Source organism: Cebidichthys violaceus, unplaced genomic scaffold (assembly GCF_023349555.1).
Source record: "Cebidichthys violaceus isolate CVI_PGR_0920_01 unplaced genomic scaffold, fCebVio1.0.p SCAF_5, whole genome shotgun sequence".
NCBI lineage: Eukaryota > Metazoa > Chordata > Actinopteri > Perciformes > Stichaeidae > Cebidichthys > Cebidichthys violaceus.
In genome coordinates this window covers 12,915,555-12,937,651 of record NW_027176705.1, presented here as the reverse complement: position 1 = coordinate 12,937,651, position 22,097 = coordinate 12,915,555, and the positions used below count along the sequence as shown (strand labels likewise).

Sequence of the window (22,097 nt, the reverse complement as noted above, 5' to 3'; positions counted from 1 at the left end):
ACTGAATTTTCTGGGTACAATGAAATCCTTTTGTTTGCCCAATCATGACATGCTGTCTGCGTACATTCGGCAGCCATGTTCCACCAACCAACATAATTGTAATGTGGACATTGACCTAAAGGCCATTGCTCTTCGTAGATATGAATAATCAGTCAAACTCTTACCCACTCGAGCTAATATGAGCTGTAGTGGCAGTGGATGTCAACAAGTGGTTTGTAATTAACAGACGTTCTGTAAATAATGTTGCTCTGCTTCTTTTGAAACTACAGTACAAAAAATGACTCATTCTTTGATTTTATGGTTTGAAATGAGTTACGATTTACTGATTCATTAGTAAGAAAGTCTAATGATAGCTTAGAGTAATGTACAATACATGGCACTGATAACCCAGTGCCTCAGACACTTGTAACACACTTGATGCTGGGAGAATGCGTGAAAAGAAAGGAAGATCACTGTAGGCTATAACAATCTCTTTTTATTCTCTATTCCGAACAATCAATTTAAAATGAACAGTCCTCACAAGTACCATTATTATAAAAGGCCAAACGTTTATGTCATGTCTCTGCATACAGTAATAGAAAGGATATATGACATTCTAAATCAGATAATATACGAATAATGAATGCTGTTCCAAAAAACCACTCTGTAATATTCATTGGGCGCTCACACAAAGACAGATTTATTCCTTCCATTCATTAATATCATATTTGCTGCCCATTATTTTTGCTCTGCTGTCCAGTTTCACTCTCTGTCTGCACTCACCCTCCTGTTCCAAACTCAAGTTTCCTCTCTGCACTTCCATCTCTCTTCCTATTTCTCTCTCTCTATCTCTTTCTATCCTGAAGTGGTTGCATTTCATTTTTGGTTTCTCGAGAGAAAACTTCCTTTTGCCTGAGTTACCACTATAGACATTGCAGTGGTTACAGCATTCCACAAAGCCTAGCTGTGTTTGTGATACCTGGATGGCTTTCTCGCACCATCGGAGGATTAAACTGAATTCACATTGATTTTAAAGATGGCTTCTTTTTCAGACTGCCTGGGTGATCTCAGTGCTGAGGCCCTCTGCCATGTTAGAGACTGCATCGGGAACTTCCTGGACGTCCCCGCTCACGTTCACCTCCTTTTTCAGTTCAAAGTCACTCTGCTCCTTGATAGGCATCTCCTCTGGCTTTTCATTACCATTAACACATTCCTCTATCTGTGTGGCAGCAGAATATGTGCACTCTCCATTCACAGCTGGAAGTGCATCTACTTCTGCCACATCCTTTGTACCAGAAGGGCTCTCTATATCTCCATTTTCCATCTTGCTTTCTACCTCAGGCTCTGGGCAAGGCACCTCTTTCACAGAGGCCTCAGCTACCTCTTCGGACTCAGCGGTAATTTCGCTGGCAGAGACAGACTCTGAGATGACAATCTCAGGGACAGGTTCTGCTGCTTCTGGCTCAGCTGCTGCCTCAGTGCTGGGGGCTTCTGTTGCAACTGATTCCTCTTCTACAGGCTGATATACAGCGGGGACCTCCTCTGCTGCAGTCTCCAAGACCTCAGCTGATTCCACTTCCGCATTCTCAAGTTGAGTAACCTCAGATGTGGCTACAATTGGTTCCAGCGCAACTTCTTCTACTTGTTCCTCTGCTGCAGATCCCATTGCATTGGCCACCTGCTCAGGCTCGGGCTGTAGTACTTGCTCTGGTTCTGGTTCTGGCTCTGGTAATTGTTCAAGCTCTGGCTCTGGTGCTTGCTCTGGTTCAGGTTCTGGCTCGAATGCTTCCACTGATACTTGCTGTGGCTCTGACTCAAACTCTGCTGCCAGCTCTGGTTCTGGGGCTTCCTCCAGCACTGGCTCTGCAGCTTGCTCAGCCACTGGCTCGGGTTCAGGGACAGGAGCAGGGACCACTGTCTCCTTCAAAGTGACTTCTGGCTCAGTAACAGTCTCTGGGATGGGCTCTGGCTCTTGGTCCTTGGGTGCTTCCTCTGTGCTGACAGGAACAACCTCTGGCTCTGTAACAATTTCTACAGCTAAAGCAGGTTCTTCTACAAGGAGCTCTTCAGGTGCAGCTTCAGACTCAACCTCAATTGGCACAGGTTCCTCTGCTGCTACTGCTGTAGCCTCTGGGAGCTCTACTGGGGCCTGTTCCTCTACTACTGAGGCTGACTCCACTGCTGCTGCAGTTGGTTCCTCTGTTGCTATAACAGGTTCCTCTACTGCTGTAGCTGGTTCTTGTGCTACTGGAGCTACCTTCTCTTCTGCAGAAGGTGGTTCTTCTGCTGCAGGAGTTGGTTCCTCTGCTGCAGGAGTTGGTTCTTCTACTGCAGGAGTGGGTTCTTCTACTGCAGGAGCTGGTTCTTCTACTGCAGGAGCTTGTTCCTCTGGAGGTGCAGATTTGGGCTCTTCTGGAGCCTTTACAGCTTCAGTTACTGCTGCCACAGCTGACCCTACAGCTTCCTTTACCACATTGCCTGTCTCAGTTGTCACTTTAGCTTCTGTGGGCGGGGCTCCGTCCTCCAATTTAGCAGACTCCTCTGCACCAGCAGCAGTTGCTGTGGACTCATCCTTCGTCTCTTTGGGATCGCTCACATCATATCCTTTCCTCTTCCTGCTCAGTTTGCCTCCCATGATGTCTCCTAGGAACAAGTAGATGAAGGTGTATTTTAATATGAGAAACAAAACATTTTTAAAAGGGGCCCAGCTGGCTGGGTTAAGCATGTTGTGAGGTAAGAGTGCTAACCAATGAACTACTATGTCACCCAAGCACTGAGATGATCCTACTTTACTGAGGTACTTCTTCTAGGTAGTAAAAATGTATACACCACATGTGAACATTAGGAATGTATTTTGTCATACTTTCCAAAATTCAGTGTGCATTTGACTTAGTTCCTTCAAATGTAACAGTGTTTTGTATGAAAGGAGCATTGAGAGAAGTCTATTGTCTTGAAGTGAACTAGAAGTTTAATTAGGAAACTGCTCTCAGCCAAACAGTTTGGCTAGAACACAGATGTAAATGTATGGGAACCTTACTTAGATCAGACAACTCAACAGAGCCTCTACCCTTTCAGGAATGTTGAGTAAGGCTCAATGCCAAATGAGCCAAATGAGCTCGCAACTCTTAGTTGAACATTATGCTGTAGATGTACAACTATTCCTCTTTCCGCATGACAAGCTACAAACTACAGAGTTCACATATGCAATTCACAGCCTGCAGTTACATTCACATACAAGATATATCTGAATACAGCAAACATTTACTAGCTAGTTGTACAACTAGTTCTTTGTGTGAATGTGTCAACACTGCTGTGGCCGTAGAGGAAGAGTTTCTGATTGCAACAGAATGGAGCTTCCTTTCAGTGACAGAATAGAGAACTGGAAGTTTAACTTTATCTTACTGATAATGTTTCAGCTGACGCTGAACAAATCAACCTGTTTAAAAACAAGAGAGGCCTTAACCAGATGGAGATTACAGGTTACATTTATTTTAAATGCCACAGCCTGATTATTTTATCTATTTCGGTTGGAGAGAGGCTATTCCAAAAAAAGCTGAAATTAGGCGATTATGTTCAAAATGTTACAAGCAGGACCTTTACTGCCTCAGAAGGTAGGAACAACCTGGGAACTGTCCATAGTGCTGCAATAGAGCAATCAAGACAGGATGCGCCATATGCGATACAAGCTGCACATCCATTACACCAATCTACAGTAAAATGAACAGGTCAATGGTAAAAATAAGTCATTACATCTGCTTTTGCAACAACGGAGACAGAATTCTGCTGTTGGACCTACTGCTAACTAATCAGGCTTTATCTTTTTATGTGATTGATTTCTAATTTGCCTATTTTTTTGCCAAATGTTCTTGGTGCCTCCGGCCTCAAAATCACATAAAGCAAAAAAATTACAATTTAAGGAGAAAGCACAGACATTTTGAGATCAAATCATCGTTGATATTTTTCCATGCCTTTTAGAGTAAATACGTGAATGTGCCGTCCACACAAAGGTTTATTACACACATTTAGAAAGATAAAGACACGCAGAGGTACGGCAGCATGTGCCGGTCGGTAACAAAGGATGGATTCCTCACCGGTAGATACTCACTGACAAAAAGTAATGGGAATGGGCATATTTGCCAGCAAACACTGATGATAATCTGCGCTATAGTGGGGGATATATGCCTAGGCTACTGTACAGGGGAATTACAGTATACAGTGGCCATGAACACTGGAGTGATACAAGCTGTAGAGGGGTCTCCATCCCCCATTTCAACCCGCCCACCGCTGCTTCTCTCAGCTGCTCTGCCCTTTTTGTTCACGAGCATTTGAAAACGTCGTACTCACACGACCATGCAAAAGAAAACGAAATTCACCACAGTAAAGCGTAAATACATAATGAGGACCACAACTTCTTAACTTTGTTTTACGCTTTTCTTTATCCCAGTTATTTTTTAAATAGCCAGTCCTGACAAAAAAACAGCTACCTCAGAAGACGCACTAAATCAAATCCGACCACTTAGAACGGGAAAGAGAAAAAAAAGCCTTTCTTCATTATGCAACTCTTGAAATGTTCTATTATGCAAATTTGGATAATAGGAGAAAGGCAAAGAGAGAGAACAATGGGTAAGCTGCTGCTCACAAGCATCTGTCTTTCTCACTCACTTCTCTTTTTTTTCATTTTACCCACGGAACATAGATCCTACACTTGAAACTGAAACTGAAAAAATAAAGCATCAAAAAAACTGAAGCAATGCTCTGCATTAGACCGACCTGTATTCCTCGAAAGTGATCACTTGGGCTTCTTTTCCAGGCTCCGGCTGGATGTGATTATGGAGGTAAACCTTTGGAGTGACAGCTGCAGATTCCGCCCCTGCCTCCGAGGTGCAGTCTGGGACTGTGTAGGAACTGAGGAGTGCCTCCTCTACAGTTTTCTAGACATCTGTCGCTATCACAATCCAGCCCACCCCTGCCCCCTCTGCAATCTATACCCTCCCAATCTTTAACCCCTCCTCTCCCGCACTCACCCACTTCAGAGCATTTTTCTCTGTTGCGTAAATACATCTGCGGACTGGGGGTCATTTTCAGCAGACTTGCACTAATTCCACGTCGTAAAATGTCCATCTCTGCTCTGTTCTTGTTTTACGAAAGAATATTGCCGTAGGATTTCATGTTACCCCCCCTCCCCACAGGAGTAATACTATAATAGCTATAATATAAATTATGCATAGGAGGCATTATGCCAGTAAAGACACTATGCAGCGCGCGCGCGCGCGCGCACACACACACACACACACACACACACACACACACACACACACACACACACAGTGATTAATCGCCAAAAGAAAATTACAGTGATTCCTTGATGTTTTCTTTCTTCTGTTGTTACATGCATGCTCATCTCTAGTTACGTCATACATAGCAACCTTGAAAAAGAGCTTTACACGTTTTACGGAATTCTTAGTAAAGTATAAAGCAAACCAATTTGATTTGCTTTTGGTGAATTGAATATACATGATAGCAAAATGTGGTTTATTCTTGAGCTGTGGTAAACTGTTGATATATGAACTTTGATATGCGCTTCTCCATAACTCATCTAAATTAATTAACTAATACCATTATAAATTAGAGGAACAGGCTGTGTAGAGTATTTATGTGCAATCCCATGCCTGGCTTTAAATGAATGTACAGTTCTTGAGGACGAAAAGTTCACTCTAATGTTGTGAAGTATTTTGATGCATTGCGCCTCGTTGCTATTTGCCTTCCATGTGTTACAGGACAAGTTGGTCCGGGGTGAGACTTAATGAAATTCAACAACTGGCCCTTCCAGGCGATCATGTTGTCTTCTTCAACAGTTTGACCGAGGCACCACGCCACTGACACACTGCCAGGTTGAGGCATCTGAAAACCACTGAAGACTATCAGATAATGTGTATATTAATTAAATAATGAAGACATTTTATCTTTCTCCAACAATATGAAACATCTCATATCTCTCATCTCATATCAAAATGGTTTCGGTACTTTAGAGAGACTTTTATTTATTTATTGTTTTTTTTCTGTTTTTTTTCTTCCCCCATGTTGTGTGTTTTTTACCCAAAGGATTTTTAATTAAATATATGTATCACTCATGTTTTATTCATGCTAAGCACACATTATTATTGAGGAGACAGCACCCTCTCCTGTTACAAGAGTCCATAGCACAGCACCTGTGGAGAAACCTTGATGTGCATCAAGATCAATGATACATGATAAATCTTTTAGATGTAAAAATGAACCAATTTCAATGTTATAAGCAAATATTTCTGTTGATGATAAATTAAATATTCCTGGTTCATTCAGTATGTCAATACAAAAAATGTGGAGTGTAAGAAAATATTGAAAAACAAAAAAAGGGATGTCTGCTTTATAGTTGATCTTGTTAGACCTGCTGTCTAGTATTTCTGCCACCAAGTTATAGTTTCTATCAGTTATAAGATCCGCCTTGTTTGTTTTCCCTGATGGTAGCAGTGCTATAGTGACAAAGGGGCAGCAAAGGCTGAATTTCACATGATGCAAAAGTTCTGGAATGCATTCAGGAGTATAACCACCACTCCAGCCAACCACACTGCTCCAGAGGACATATGGGAAGGTCTTGGAAAATCCTCCAGAGCTTTTATGAAAATGTCCAAAGCTCTGTCTACAAGTCCTGGGCCTTTTGGCCTAGACTGTCCCAAAGACTGAAGAGATGGATAAATAAAGAAACAGGTGTTGGGTGCAACAACACACTTACGAGCCCATAGCTCAGTGTGTGCAGGAATGTGCAAAAATTACTGGGTTTGTGTTGAGGCTTTCATATATTCTATGAATATATGACTGAACTGTCAATAACCTGATTTCAGAAATTTGACTTCAGAATTCATGGCCAATTTCCCAAAGTCATTCAATAGAGCGTACACACTGTTTTCAAGAAAACTCTCAAAACATTTATGAAATGGCCTGAAATTAATGATGTTGAGCACAGTTGTTGAAAGTCACACTTAACGCTCGTCATTGGAGACACTATTTAGTTGTTGCAATGTTAAAGTATTAGAAATCAAAGTATGTTTGTGGATATCTGCATTTAATTCTAAATAATTTGATCTTTCATAATTCTTGATAAATAAATGCCATAACACTCAAATAAAGGAAATTTATAGGTTTGCTCCATAAATATGATGCCAGTTCAAATGTGTAAAATATTAGCCATTGGAAGAAAAGGGAGGAGAGGTGCTTTAAGTGGTTTGGTTACAATTTCTACACAATCAGTTTCAGAGAAAAATAAATAGCACCCTCTACTGGAGATATATCTCAACAGTATGAATAGTATGACATAATATGAATGAAAATGCATACCACAGAGCCTAATTCTGAGATGCTAAAGGTGGATTCAGAACGGATTTAATTCATGACCAAATGTATGATGGTTTCCAAATCAATTGGTTCAATTTATATCTGTTAGACATCTTAATCCAAGGGATGCTATTGAACAATACGGTGACCAGGTTTCAGAGTTAACTGCCTGAGGTGATTTACTCAAAAATGGACTAATGGCTTGATGGTGGCGCTAGTGCAACTGTTGCGAGAGGATCTGGGCTGGTTGGCACACTTGTTTTTTCTCCATGCAACAGCTTTGAATACAAGTTAATCTAACACCTTAGATTAACTCTATAGTAGCTAAAAAAAAAAAACACCTGCTCATCTCAGCAGCAACGGCATTCATCTTTAGTTAGTAGCTCTCCTACTTGGAGAATGAACATTTCGAACTGTGTTCAATCCCTGTAAGTTTCTAGGGTCAAAAAATGAAGGGTAAAACCACACTGGATCACGCACCACAGAAAACTGCTATTGACTAAATATGCTATTGGCTTTAAGCACGTTGAACCTCTGGCCACAAGTCAATTGTTGGTATCACACGGTGTTCTCCATCAGCTGTTAAAGGGGGAAAACCTGCAATGACATCACTTATTGGCATGTGACCAGAAGTGCTTGACGGTACGAACTCACGTTTGAAACACAAAGATTAATAAAATCCTATATTCACATTCGTATCACATTTGTATAAATGCATGTTTATGGTAATCATCAAGGCGATAAACAACGAAACTTTATTGCTATTTTAGAAACGTCAGTTAGATCTGCAGAGGTGCACCCATCCCTGCGCGGCGTAGCAGTCAATGAATGCAACGCACCCTTGGCTGCTTGGATAAAGGCGGTGCTAGTGGTGGTGCCCAAGCAGCAGCAGGGCCTTGCCTTTGTGGTTATAGAAAGAGAAGATGGCTCCCGTTCTGGAGAAACAGCTCCCGGGCGCAGCCGGAGCAGGCGACAATAACACCGAAGAGGAAGAAGGACAAAACCTATGGCAAGTTGTTTTATTGTTTCAACGGCTTCGTATCTGCCGAGGCCTTTCTTTGAAAAACAACCGTTATAGTTCTGCTTTGTTACTGACGCTCACAATCTAACACCGGCCCCGGCTAGCAGTAACATTAGCACCAGCCGAAGCAGGGCGGTCAGTGTGCTAACGTTACTTGTGTTAGCTGCTCAGCTAACGTCACCGAGGTGAGATACTTACTGGGTTACATTGTGGTTAACGTTAGCTAAGGGTGTCCGTGTTGGCATGCTTTTTAAAATACAAGGGATGTTTTTGAATCAACGAAAAGTTTGAGGGAGCCTTTCATAGTATCAGGGAGATTGAGAAGTTATTGTCAAGACAACACCTACATACTAGCTTCTTAATGCAGGATACGACAAGCTAACAGGAACCTCAACATGCTAACGTTAAACCCATACACGACTCAAGTAACGTTATGCAGAAAAATACTCTTGTCTTTAGTCATCGCGTATCACAAGGGCTCGTAATGTTACTGTCATGAGGCTCAAGCTTGCGTGTTTTGAGAACCATCGCCAACGTTATATCAGTGGACATGACTTATCATTTCGTGTTGTGTTGTGGTGGACACATCACTGGGCTAGCTGACTGAATAATCATATTGAACCACACACGTAGTAGTTAAGCTATGTAACGTTAGCTGACCAAATAATGTTACCGTTTTGGTAGCAACTTGTGTTTTGAGACAGCGAGCTGTCATTGTGTCACTTGACTGTCAATCTAACGGTCAGCTCTGTTTTTCTCAATATCTGTCTTGTTTCTTGTAGGACCTCAATACTGAGTGAAGTTTCAACTACATCGAGTTCAAAGTTGCCGTCAGGAAAAAATATCCTGATATTTGGTAAGCATAACTTCTTGCACGTGAGAAAATCTATGCTTTTTTTTTTTTTTTTTTTTAAGTGGTCAACCCTGAGGGGAGTGGACTGCACAAACACACTGATCTCACAAAAGCGAATGATTGCAAATTAAAACCTTTCTGACTTTTCAAACAGTCTACACTTTCAGCTGTGTTTCTTCCCACACTCTTGAAAGAAAGGCATAATTAACACAAAATCCAGAGATGTCTTCCTGTGTGTGAACATACTTATTTGAGTTGGCCTTCCACAAATGTGAGAAATACTGCTATTGACCAAGTGTGTGTGTGTGTGTGTGTGTGTGTGTGTGTGTGTGTGTGTGTGTGTGTGTGTGTGTGTGTGTGAGTGTGAGAGAGAGAGAGAGCGCCACTGACGGTCATGAGATCAAGAGGGCAGTCCCATTGCATTTGAGGTCACGACTGCTGATAATAATGAATGACATCACATGTAAGCTGATGAGTAAAATGTCTTACAGGTGAGGATGGATCAGGAAAAACAGCTCTTATAGCTAAACTTCAGGGAGCGGATCACAACAAGAGAGGCAGGGGACTGGAGTATCTGTACTTGAATGTCCATGATGAAGACAGAGATGGTGAGTTTACCTGCTGTAGCTTCAATTGTGGTTGTTTTACAGCCTTTACAAAATAGCAGTAATTTAGAACTACTAATTAAGATTGCTTGTATTAAACTAGTATTCTGTTTTCCTTTTGTAGATCTTACTCGCTGCAATGTGTGGATCCTGGATGGAGACCTATACCACAAAGGCCTACTTAAGTTTGCTGTTTCAGCTCAGTCACTACCTGACTGTCTAGCTGTGTTTGTTGCGGATATGTCACGGCCCTGGACCATTATGGAGTCACTGAAGAAGTGGGCCAGTGTGCTACGTGACCATGTTGACAAGCTAAAGATCTCTCCAGAGGACATGAGAGAAATGGAGCAGAACAGTAAGTCATGATTTATGACATCATCTGCTCGTATGTGACTTGTATCAAAATGAAACCTCATCAAGGCTTTTATTTTGAAAATGTAGCTTAGTTTGTTGTAATGTTTTTCTGCTGACTTCAGCTGGACAACCATGTGCCAACTTCTATCTATCTATCTATCTATCTATCTATCGCTAGCTAAAATCTCAGAATATGTAAATCTGTACCATGTGGGTAGCCGGTGGAGTATTTGGTCGGAGTAAAATGAACATGGCGGTAATGAGACTGAAGATTGAATTTGATTGATGAAGTGGTCAAATGTTATGAATGGCAACGAATCTCATAATTCCAAACAGGTCTTTCTTTCGTTAAAGCAGTCAGTTTGTTAAGACTGATATAATTTGGTGATATTTTTTTTTAAAAGGTCTCAACATGCATATAAGCATACATATCGTTGAATTATATGTCTAGGCAGGGGGTTTAAAGGAAAGCGCACTGCGTGAAGCACCCAGGTTGGAATCAATGGGAGTCTTCCATAATAAGATCCTTACTGTGGCTACAAGGGGGAAAAAGAGACGTTGGTAGCTGCGTAGCATGGAAGGCAAGCACTGAGTAACATTGCACATTGTCATGGATGTTTCTAGGTCATCATCAGAGGGGCCCATGATCCTCAGCTGTGTGTTCTGGCTGTAGGCGAGTTCTGCAGATCAATGTGTGTGTGTGTGTGTGTGTGATGCACTTCTGTTAATTTTAGAACTGGTTATCTCTCACTTATGAACAGTTCTTTTGTGTTTTGGGGAAAATACTTTTGGAGGTTGCAAGTTATTTCAGCCTGCAGGGTTTTACAGGATGTTCGTGTCCGCCAGCAAACACTGCTGCTGTTCTTACAAGTCAAATTTAATGATTTCAGATGACTTTGACAAAACGGGTCTAAAAGTGTTTCCAGCATTTAACATGCCAACACGGTGACAATTGGTAACAAGTCTGCTGGCAAATGGAACCTGGTAGCCAAGTGATGACAAAAGTGTTGTAGTGACAGCAGCAGATTGGTGAGACCTAGTCAGATTACATATTTGTAGATATGAGCGAGAGAGAGACAGTCTGACAGACCGACTGGAAGTGTGTGTGCTCTTGTCCAGGGAGTGTTGCAGGCGTCTTGCATCATGGTTCCCTCCCCTCCAACAGCAGCGTCAGAGAAAACTGAGTGGGTCTGAATTCAGTCAGTGGGCCGGACATTGTGACTCCTGTTATGCTGTAACTGAAGTAGTCTGCCTGCTGGAGTCGTCTCAAGTTGAATTACAGGACCAAGCTATTGCTGCCCGCACAACACTTTGAAATGAAAAATATATCACTTGACTTCTGTGGTAGTGACAAGACGGGGACTTTTCTTTTGCCTACAGTATCTGGGAGTGGTGTGACGGCAAACATTGAGGGTATTTTGTTTTCACTCCAAGTCTGTTTCCTTTTTTTTTTTTTTTTTTTTTTTTTTTTTATTAAAGGAAACGAGTATTCTGACACCTGTAAAAACGTTTTAGTCATGAGCCAACAACATAACTAGGAAACAGATTAAGACTGATGTGAAACTTGGGCTTGTCTTACAATAGTCAGTGAGACCTAATTTGCTTATTTGACATTTAGTTGACCGGAAATGACATGTTTGAGCTTTGAGCTCACTGATGTCTTTCAAGAAATGGATATACCTATTGGATCTCAATGCATGTCATTATTTTTTATTTAGTGAAGGCTTAGCAGCTTTCGATTATGTGCCGATGTATTTTGACCCCACCTTATTTGTGGACAGATGGACTTTGTCTCTTTCACTATGTTTTTTTTTTTTTCTTTTGCTAGTAGCTGCTCCTATGATTTATGATTTGTTTGCTTTTCTGTTGGTTTTCATTCAATAAATCTCCTGCCATGTCTTGGCTCAACAGAGCCCGTGTAAAGCTTAATGTCTCGGCATTAGAAAAGGATTAGATGAAAGTATGACATTTTTAGCCGTCATTCAAATTTGTCAAACTAGGTTTAGCCGTCATCTGTAGATGAACTTCAACTTCAAATGAAACATTTTGGATGGTGTCAAATCATCATGTTAAATTCCTGGTGTATAGATTCTATTTGTGCTATGCACTGGATTTGTGTAATCCAGGAGGGTTCCCCTTTTAGATTGCTTGTAACACCAGTCCTCTCCCCATGTACTAAATCCCATGTTTGGAAGTAGAGAAGATGGCTCAAAACAGCAAGTCAATCTGGCTTTGTGGCCCAACTGCATCTGAAGCTCCTGAGGAAGTAGGCCAAAGCTTCCTGCATATAACCCCCCCCCCCCCCATTCATTGTCTGAACTCTTACCGTTTCCTCCTTTTGTCTCTCCACTAGTGGTGAAAGTGTTCCAAGAGTACACAGAACCAGAGGATGCCACCCCATCCTCTCCACAGAGACGGGCCCCACCAGCAGGGGAAGACGAGGCTGTTGTGCTACCACTTGGGGACAACACGCTCACACACAACCTGGGCATTCCAGTGCTAATAGTTTGCACAAAGGTAAATTATTCTTACAGCCCCAAATGTCTTATGTGAAGCCATAGACTCTATCTAGAGACAACTAATGTTTCGCTGTCGCTATACAGGTTTTTAGTTTTTTTTTTTTTTTTTTTTTTTTTTTTTTTTTTTTGCACCCTAAACAGAAAGCCTCCTCTAATGCTGTCCTCACTGCTGGTTTCCTCTAATGGCTTCTTTAATTGCCTCCATTATGAGCAGAGCACATTTGGGCTCAGACCCTATGAACTTTTGTGTGCTTTTTAGTGTTGTGATTTGTGAGACCGTCTCCTCTAATAAAAAGCTGTCATTATACTTGCTTGTTAACCCTCCAGACTAGTGCTGGAAATCACAGCGTAGGTATCAGCAGAGCTTCACATGCTACCCGTGACAAGAAAATAGTGAATGTGCCTTTTTTTTGTATTTCTTTTTTTTATCAGTGGTGCCTCTGTCTAGTCCGTATAAGAGGGAAAAAAAGCATTCCACTTGGCAGAAAAAAGTAATTGTTCGAGACCACTGTTTTCTGTCGGTCTTCTTTTGAACATCACCTTCTGTTGTGACTAATCATGGAAGTGATTAGTCACTGCTGACTCAGGGACAGGAAGTACTGTAATTCAGTGCTTGTCATTGCCACATCACCACGCACACAAATCTCTGCTCCGAGCAGAAATGTTTGTGGAGTCGTCCATCCTTCCAATCACCACCAACTCCTCCTACCTCAGTCATCTGCTGTCACTGTCCTCAGCACCAGCTCTACTTCCTGTGCCAAATGGTTATCGGGCAGACTAGTATCAAAAACAACAACAAAACAACTAGTCTGTTAAAAAAACGACTGTTGGAACACAAGCCCTTGAAGGGGTGTGCGCGTGTGTGTGTGTCCGTCCGTCTGTCCGTCCGTCCGTCCGTCCGTCCGTCCGTCTGTCCGTCCGGTATGACAAAGAGAAAAGACTCATTACAGAATTGACTGATGCAGAGAGCAGCAGCCTTGTTCATATTTGTGAATGCTGCCAATTTAATGTCGGTCATTAAAATATGTATCTCTTTCCCTCTCTCAATCTTCTGTCCTTCAGTGTGACGCAGTCGGCGTACTAGAGAAGGAGCACGACTACAGAGAAGAGCACTTCGATTTCATCCAGTCCCACATTAGGCAATTTTGCTTACAGTGTATCCTTTTTATATATAATTGTTTATTCTCTCACAATGGTCATTATATTCATGACAGAAATGTTTTGTTTTTTTAATGGCCCATATTTTGTTGATTATCATCAATTAATCCATCGATGTGATTAGCCCAACAATTGTTGCCATAACAGAATGAAACAGATGGAGCTGGCCTGATCTACACTTCAGTCAAAGAGGAGAAGAACATGGATCTGCTTTACAAATATATAGTGCATAAGATGTATGAGTTCCAGTTCACCACACCGGCCTTAGTGGTGGAGAAGGATGCAGTGTTCATGTGAGTGAAGATAGAGATGCACTAGTTTGAGTTTATCGCGATTCTTTGGTTTTTGTCTGTCTGACGTAATTGTAACATTTGGGTAATTTTTCTTTCCGTATTTGTTGTGAATCATATACTATAAATCAGTTTTCTCTAGCAGAGTTTACATCATTGCACCTGCTGTAATTGGAATGGTCTTGTCTTTCCTTTCAGTCCATCTGGATGGGATAATGAGAAGAAAATTGGGATTTTGCATGAAAACTTATCAACAGTCAGACCCGAGGCTCCGTTTGAAGATTTTATCACGAAGCCTCCAGTACGAAAGGTAATGTCAATGTACTGAGGGAATGTGAACTCTAGAGGATGACTTTACAACCCAAAGTTACAATTGCATAACTGCATGCTTTCTCCTTTGCTCTTCTTCACAGCTGGTTCATGAAAAGGAGATAAATGCAGAGGATGAGCAGGTATTCCTGATGAAACAACAGGTAAGTCTCGGTCTGTCTTGCATATTTCATGATTTCTGTCTACAAAGATATCTAAAATGAAATAAAACACCAAAGAATTTGGCTAAAATGTAGTCAACAACTAGATAAAAGAATCAGTCATTTTGTAAAATTTAAGTGGCATCGTGAGCGGGCATTTTCACTATTGAACAGATTTCTATACTGTACTCGTGTTGTGGTGAAGGTCTGAAACTTCCTCATGACAAGTGACATTGCCTTCTCTTCCTATTTTGTAGACGAATAAACCAGGAAGGCAATTAAAGAAATAAAAACACTCGACTGATGCTTCAGTTTTACAAGTTGGAGAATTGTTTGTTGAGGTTTCTTTCTTCCAAATTCTACTTGTATCTGCACTGACTGCCCCTCTTTATATCTAAATATAAGTCTGTACAGAAGTTGTAGTTTTCAAAAATGAGATAAATAAGTGAGATAATGTAATTATGTAGGTTCAAGGTTAATGTAACGGGGTTACACAATGAAATACAGTTGTAGTCACAAGAAAAGCCCCAAAACGGCTTTCTTGTTGTGCATTTTTAGTTGAACATCAGGAATGTAAACAAAATCACTGGTGAATACAATTGGTTTTCCAGAAATGCGAAATTATTCAACCATTTTTGTTGGAATCATAAACTGCGTCTGAACTCACTTTGTGACTTTTTTTTTTTTTTTTTTTTTCTTTACAGTCTTTGTTATCAAAGCAGCCGGCCACACCAACAAGAGGAGCAACGGTACGTTTTTTTAACAATGTGGATTCTTGAGGATGGATGGATTCATTCGAATGCTTTTGCTCTGAATACTTTTTTCTTCCGGCTAGAAGAACCAGGCTATTTGTTTGTGACCACAGCTTTGACCTGGTGTCTGTGTTGCAGGAGTCTCCAGGACGGACATCCTCAGGGTCTCCCAGGCCTGCGGGTCGCACCGGCCAATCCAACGTGACCAGCGCCTCACCAATGGCTGCTGTCAAAAAGCCCGACCCAAACATGAAAGGTAGGAGCTCTACAAACTCTGATCATTGAGGATTAAACCTTGCTCCCTAGTTTGTTAAGGTTGTCACAGGGGCTTGCAATGTCTTTTCTAGTTCATTTTTATTAATCTTCCACATTTATTGAAACCAATGTTTTGACCCCTGCAAAAAAACTGTGCTGACTGCTGCAATATTGCCCCAAAGAGGTAACGCATTAACAGATTCCTGAGCTGGCATCCTTTAAGCAGAAATATTGACTTTCTCGCCTCCATTAAGTGCAGAAGTGCATTCCAACTGGAAAGTGGGTTTAACCAGATTTAATAGAGCATCTGTTAACCCTTGCCTATTGTGGTTGGAAATTGCAATGTTAGTGGAGTTAATTGGATTTTTAAAGTTTATCAACACATGTTCTTCCCTGAGAAAGGATGTTTTGTTGAGTATTTCCTCATCAGAATTAAGGATCCAAAAATCGAAGGTATCATATGCTCCACTGCTACAGCTTGTAAAGCCCTCCGACACAAACTTGTGATTTTAGGGATGGATTACACACACACACACACACACACACACACACACACACACACACACCAACCAGAGTGCACGACACATTATACATGGCAGGAACGAGAGATATTTAAGATGGGAAGATGTCTATCTATTAACTGAAGATATCCCAGACTGCAATCATTAAAGCAGGATGATCTGTTAATAATTAGCCTGTGTTCTCGGTATTGTCAGTGTTGAGAAGGTAACTAGAAACTAGTAACAATATGTACAACCTACTGAAAGCGCCTCTTAATATTGTTATATTTGACTTGATTTTTCACCATTTTAAAGGGTGTTTTCTAAATGCAGATGTGATTTTTAAACTCCATGTTTCTCCTGCAGCGGGGGCTGCCAATGAAGGAGTGCTGGCTAACTTCTTCAACAGCCTGTTGAGTAAAAAGACCGGAGCCCCGGGGAGCCCAGGGAGCCCAGGAAGTGGAGCAGTGGGAGCTGGAGTCCAAGGGTCCGCCAAGAAAACAGGTAAGATCTCTCGTTCCAGTGCTCTGATCTCAGTGACCCGCCTCACTATTTATGCCTCTGTGCAAGCGACCGCATTGGGCATCAGCATTTTGATTTCATATTGTGACTTTAATTAAAATTAAATATGTAGGTTGTTGTGAACATTGTTATGCTTGTGTGACAGAGATCATCAAATACAGCGGTGTAACGACACACTGACCAGCTGATGCAGCCAGAGACGGTTATAGAGCCTCTTTGATGCAGCTGTGCCACTTGTCATATTTAATTGACGGCGCTTAACCAAGGACGTCTCATTTATTTGTTAAATGCCTGTTGCCTTGACTCCTCTCTCCTCACGTCTCTTCCTCACCTCCTTCGCTCGCCTCTCCCGTGAGTGGAGCTAAGAAGGTTACTGCTACCTCACCTCCGTCCCATTCTCCTGATATCCTGATTTTTATTTATTTATTTATTTTTTTTTATTATAAACACCTTGAGCAAACCACTTCAGATTTCTGGTCGCTGTGACATATGCTCCACTACTACAGTTTGTAGATGTCTAATTGAATGAAGTGATGACATTTTGGACAGACATGGATTTAACTGCAACATGACTGTTTGGTGGAGGAGTACATCTGCGAGGTGGTAAATCTAGTTTTAAACCTTCCTCCACACGGTTATAAAGCATTACTGTTGGCTTTAGCATCCTTAATATTTAGATCCATCTCAGAGCATGGGCCTCATGCACACCTAAGACAAGTGGAGAGTTGGAAATGGGGCCTTTTGTTGACCACTTTGCTGTCTGGGGGTTGAGGTAGAGGGAGAGGGAGACTTTGACTGAACTTGTGGCATCTGAAGGAACTTGTGACAGGCCTGTATGCACCCAACCTATCTTAAGTGCCCCTATAACACTAATGTCCCTCACTCCACATCATATCCCTTTGCTTTCTTGCTCAACTAATTATTTTTGCTTGAGTAACCTCAGCTGTTTTGCATGTCGACCATTCTTATTTATGCTCCAGCATATGTGTTTATTTTACTTTGTTATATCAGGTAAATATAACAAAGGCTGTTTGTTTGTGAAATGACTGAATGTAACCGGTGAGACTTTGAGGGAAACGTTGCATAACTCATCTCTCCGACTGGGACCACTTCCTCTCCCAGCGCTGAGCACTGTTTTCTTTAAGGCCCCGCTGAAAGGATAATGCATGAGTACATGTTCCTTTTGTCTAATGATTAGTTTTGCATGAGTGTTAACTGTGGCAGCGAGCCGCCAAACTCCAGCATGGGACCTCATCAGCATCAACCCCCATCCATCTGCTTGCTGGCCATAGAAAAACGGTTTAATGGACACACACAGAGGCTACAGGAGGTTACTTTTGGACTTTGTCTCCTGTTTTATTTCCAAGGGCAGAAGCCGGGTTTGACTGACGTCCAGGCGGAGTTGGACCGGATGACTCGCAAACAAGACTCCATGGTTTCAACGAACAACGTACCAGCGCCGACCGAGAACGAAGCGTGAAGGCAACAAAAACGGCTGCATCGTCCACTGCGTTAATACTCTGGAAATATACATGTACATGTGAGCATACAAAATTGACCAAATTCCCAATGTCTATATCAGTCAGCGCACACACACACACACACACAGTGGTTTCACCAAAATGAGTTTCAGATGTTTTGGTGTTCTGGTGAAATGGAAGGAGAGAGACGGAGAACAGAGATGGAGGTGTTTAATGAGATGATACGCGCTGATGGCTTGGCTTTATTTCTGTCCTCTCTTCCACTGTAAATGTTCTTCTGTGAGGGATGTCGTTTCACAGACATGAGTGCACACTCCGACAGGCCCCCCAGTTTCTGGGGTGAAACGCCCTCTCTTCATGGGTTAAAGAGGGGAAATGTCCTGGTCATGTGGCCACTGGTTCAGCTTATCTCACGGAAGGAATTTGGTTGTGATTGGAAAGGTATTTAACTTTGAAAAATATACATTGATAAAAGAAATTGAAATACATGCAAACATACGTAATATGTAAAAAAATGTTGTATATGATACTGATGTATTTATACAAAGCTCCTTTTTTCTTTTATTTTGTGCAGCATTTATCGGGTTAAGGAAGCATTCATCTGTATCACACAAACATGTTAAAAAGTCCACTGACATCATGACACTAATACAAGTCCAAATCATTGATATCCTATCATTTGCCCTATTCATCGCGAAGGATTCTGTAAATATATACACACAAAAAAAAACTATTCAGGTTAACTTTGATTTTTGTATAAAATGCAATTCTGTCCAAATTATGAAATGGCTTGTTTGACTAAATGAGACTGGTTGGGATTTGATGGGCTTAGAGTGTTCAAAGAACCCTTTATCTACAGGTGTGTGTATTTGGGGACGGGGTTGGGCAGCATCTTTCCTACTATAACTCCTAAGTGCCTCGCACAGTTAGCGGTTTGTGTCATAGTGGAGGTGCTCGTCTACACAAGAGGAAATGCACTGTAGCACCATCGGCTAAAAGGTTGTTGTCCATTTCTTGTCGTCCAAATAATTTATTTTCGTTTTACATTTTTGTTAATGTACAACAAGCCTGTGGTCTGTTATTTTTCAGAAAAAAAAAAGAGATTTCTGTGGCCTAGTTGATAGTATTCAATAGAGCTATAGATTGAATGCCTTCATACAAACTGTAAAGGCTGCTGACATTAAGAAGAAACCACATGATGGAACTTTTGGATCCCCCAGGAGAACGCTTACTGTGGTTTAAACGACTCTCTTTACAGCCAAAAGACGCACAATGAGATGTCTCCGTCGTCCCTTCTGGTTCCACATGTTTTAATCACGCTGCACTTCACACGTCAGTCAAAACATTCCCAGTTTCTACATGAAGTAGCTGTAGAGATGCATCCCTGTGGTGGCACCTGTTTGTCCAGTCGGGTCTTTTTGTTCGCTCTCTTTCGGTGCCCATTTCACATAATGACCTTTGCCTTCACAGTCACACTGGGCACCCTGCCTTCACAGGAATGCTCCCAATTCATTTATGTGTCCTTAAGGGGTTGCTTCATTGTGTTCTGTAGTTTCTCTCCTTTTTTAAAAATAAAATTATACTTTATACTGTACCATATCCAATAATCTAATATTTATGGATTCATGACACCATTATCAAATCAAAATGAATGAAGTGTACATTATCATTAACCGTATGCAAGGCCCTGCTTAATCTTATGGAAAGTGTACATCAGTAGCATTCACAGAATTAATGGCAAGTGTGAAGAGAGCAGCTATTTGCTATTCAAACAATGGCAAAAAAGGAAACCTGGAGTGAATTGGGACATGGAACCAAAGATGCATATTAGTCACTATTTTCTGCTTTTATAGTTGATATTCCTCCATAAGATTAACCAGTGGCCATTGTTTGTCCCACCCTTGCATGGAGCCCTTGCGTTCCAAACTTCTGACCTGCCTGTGAACTCTTGTTTTCAGTAACACCTTATAAACATGGTAGAAATGCCTTGCTCCACTCAACCATATCTGGGGTTTCATGAGTCAAAGGAAAACAAATACCATAACTGTGTACAGTAGATTATGGTAAATTCTCTAAATTGGTCTGTCTACAAATGCAACTAGGGTTTCACTTTAAATTAGCTCTGTAAGGGAATAACCACGAGACCATATTGGTGTACCGTTAACTTGATGCACAATTTGATTTGTTATCAAAATGATGCTACTCATCTGTTCTGGATTTACTTATGATCATATTGAAGCTCGTGTTTTTACTTTTCCTTTGGTTTACTTGTTTGGTGGGTGGGTGGGTGTGCCTGAGGGTCTGTTGCCCAAGTGGATGAAGCACAATGTAATGACAGCCAGGAGCAGCACCACCGCATGTTGAAATAAGCACTTTTCCTTGGACACTTGTATCGATTCCCTGTTGCTACAGTTTAAGATACAGACTGCATATTTTTCTTTTTGCCTTGCTTTTTATAGAACATTTAGTAATGAACCTAGAAGTTAATCTACACAGTAAAACTGCATTATTTATCTGCATTTGCTGCTTAAGTTATGGAAGGTGCCCCTGGTGGTTAACTATGGAATAACCGCTTTCTGCTGGTGATTTTGTAAATGATATCAACCCTTTTGAAATCGTCATAACACCTTTTGCTAGGGATGTTTTAAAGACGTCGTTAAATAGATGAACCAAATGTCTATTCATTTTCAGGTTTTACCTTTGTGCCCATGAAACCTCCCCTTGTTTATGTTTACATCCTAATTAGGCATGTTTTCTTTGTTGTCAAATACGGTTTTAGTTTTGAAATGCCACCCTAACCTGACTGACCACACGGACATGTCATATCATCATATATCATATTTCATATAACACGGCCACACTTGTTAAATTTGGTGTATGAAGTGCTTTCATGCTGCTCGGCTTCAAAGTTGCTCCTCGCTCTTTGTAACGGTTGGATGTCGCCCCAAATATTGAATAATGACCAGTTGTAGTAACTTTTGTACTCGAACGTCAGTTGAAAGCCGCTGCCTCCTCACATCCTAACTGAATTGCCTTCGACCACTATTGACAGTCTCCATCTATGTGAGACTGGGCTTCTGCTTCCAGTCCTTTTTGTATTCCGGATAGCAACACATTGTAAGCACATGGCTGGCTGCATTTTTGTGTCCTGAATTAATTCAGAAGTTTGATTGTATGACTTTTAACACAATTGTGTAGCCTTTAAGCTGCCGTGTGGATTCTCGCTTCTTACGCCGACAAAGATAAGGAAAATGTTTATCAGACCCCTGGCTTCAATAAAACCAAGAATCCAAACTTTGGTTGACTTTCACATTTTTGTGTCTATTTATTCAATGTGCATTGATTTGATTGACTTTAATTACTCCACAAACCCTAACTCCACCCTGCACTACAGCACACAACTATATAAATGAGTGGCATTACTAGTTAATGACAACAATGGTGCTTATTGCTAAATATAAATCCACATTTTGAAACGGCTGATTCTTGTTCTGTTGCACTGTAACAAATGCAGTCAAACACTGAAAGATCACAAGCATCAAAGATGAAGTGTCTGTATAGCTATTCATATTGTAGTTTAACAAATGTACTAATAGACTGTTATAATGGAATTGCATTGCTTGACAACAGCTTGGGTGTTTACTTCCAGTCAGCTGATGTCATTCACTTGACTTTAACAGGACAGAGATGGATATAAACTTTATTCATCCGCAGGGGGAAATTAGTTTGTAGCAGCAGCAATTTACAGAGTAAGATAAAATATTACGTATGGAAATGCACAATATATACAGTACAATAAAATAACAGCAGATATTGCATTTGAAGAAATAGAATAATAAAAAATAAGATAAAATAGAATTAAAAATGTCTATACAATTAATTAGGATGGTATAAAATTAACTAGGTAAACAAAACAAACTAAACAGTAGTGCAAGGATCACCAACAACAAGCAACAGCAGGGTAGCG

At 41.1% G+C, this 22,097-nt stretch overlaps 2 protein-coding genes across 3 annotated transcripts; one reads left to right on the top strand and one right to left on the bottom strand.

The window, feature by feature from the left end:
* Positions 1–455: 455 nt before the first annotated feature.
* On the bottom strand, positions 456–4,905 carry si:dkey-56m19.5 (fibrous sheath CABYR-binding protein). Its single transcript, XM_068731063.1, has 2 exons — positions 4,750–4,905; positions 456–2,622 (listed from the first exon to the last, which is right to left on the bottom strand). The coding sequence occupies exon 2, from the start codon at positions 2,612–2,614 to the stop codon at positions 1,028–1,030; it is 1,587 nt and encodes a 528-aa protein (XP_068587164.1). The 5' UTR covers positions 2,615–2,622; positions 4,750–4,905; the 3' UTR covers positions 456–1,027.
* A 3,323-nt stretch (positions 4,906–8,228) lies between these two features.
* On the top strand, positions 8,229–21,428 carry dync1li2 (dynein, cytoplasmic 1, light intermediate chain 2). Of its 2 annotated transcripts, none has more exons than XM_068730315.1 (13): positions 8,229–8,359; positions 9,154–9,227; positions 9,716–9,832; positions 9,954–10,184; positions 12,537–12,700; positions 13,765–13,858; positions 14,018–14,153; positions 14,349–14,460; positions 14,564–14,623; positions 15,325–15,369; positions 15,511–15,628; positions 16,494–16,631; positions 18,022–18,131. In XM_068730315.1, the coding sequence occupies exons 1-13, from the start codon at positions 8,274–8,276 to the stop codon at positions 18,036–18,038; spliced, it is 1,392 nt and encodes a 463-aa protein (XP_068586416.1). In that variant the 5' UTR covers positions 8,229–8,273; the 3' UTR covers positions 18,039–18,131. The 2 variants fall into 2 exon arrangements, with proteins under 2 accessions (XP_068586416.1, XP_068586415.1); XM_068730314.1 differs by having other exon boundaries at positions 8,230–8,359; positions 18,017–21,428.
* Positions 21,429–22,097: the final 669 nt, after the last annotated feature.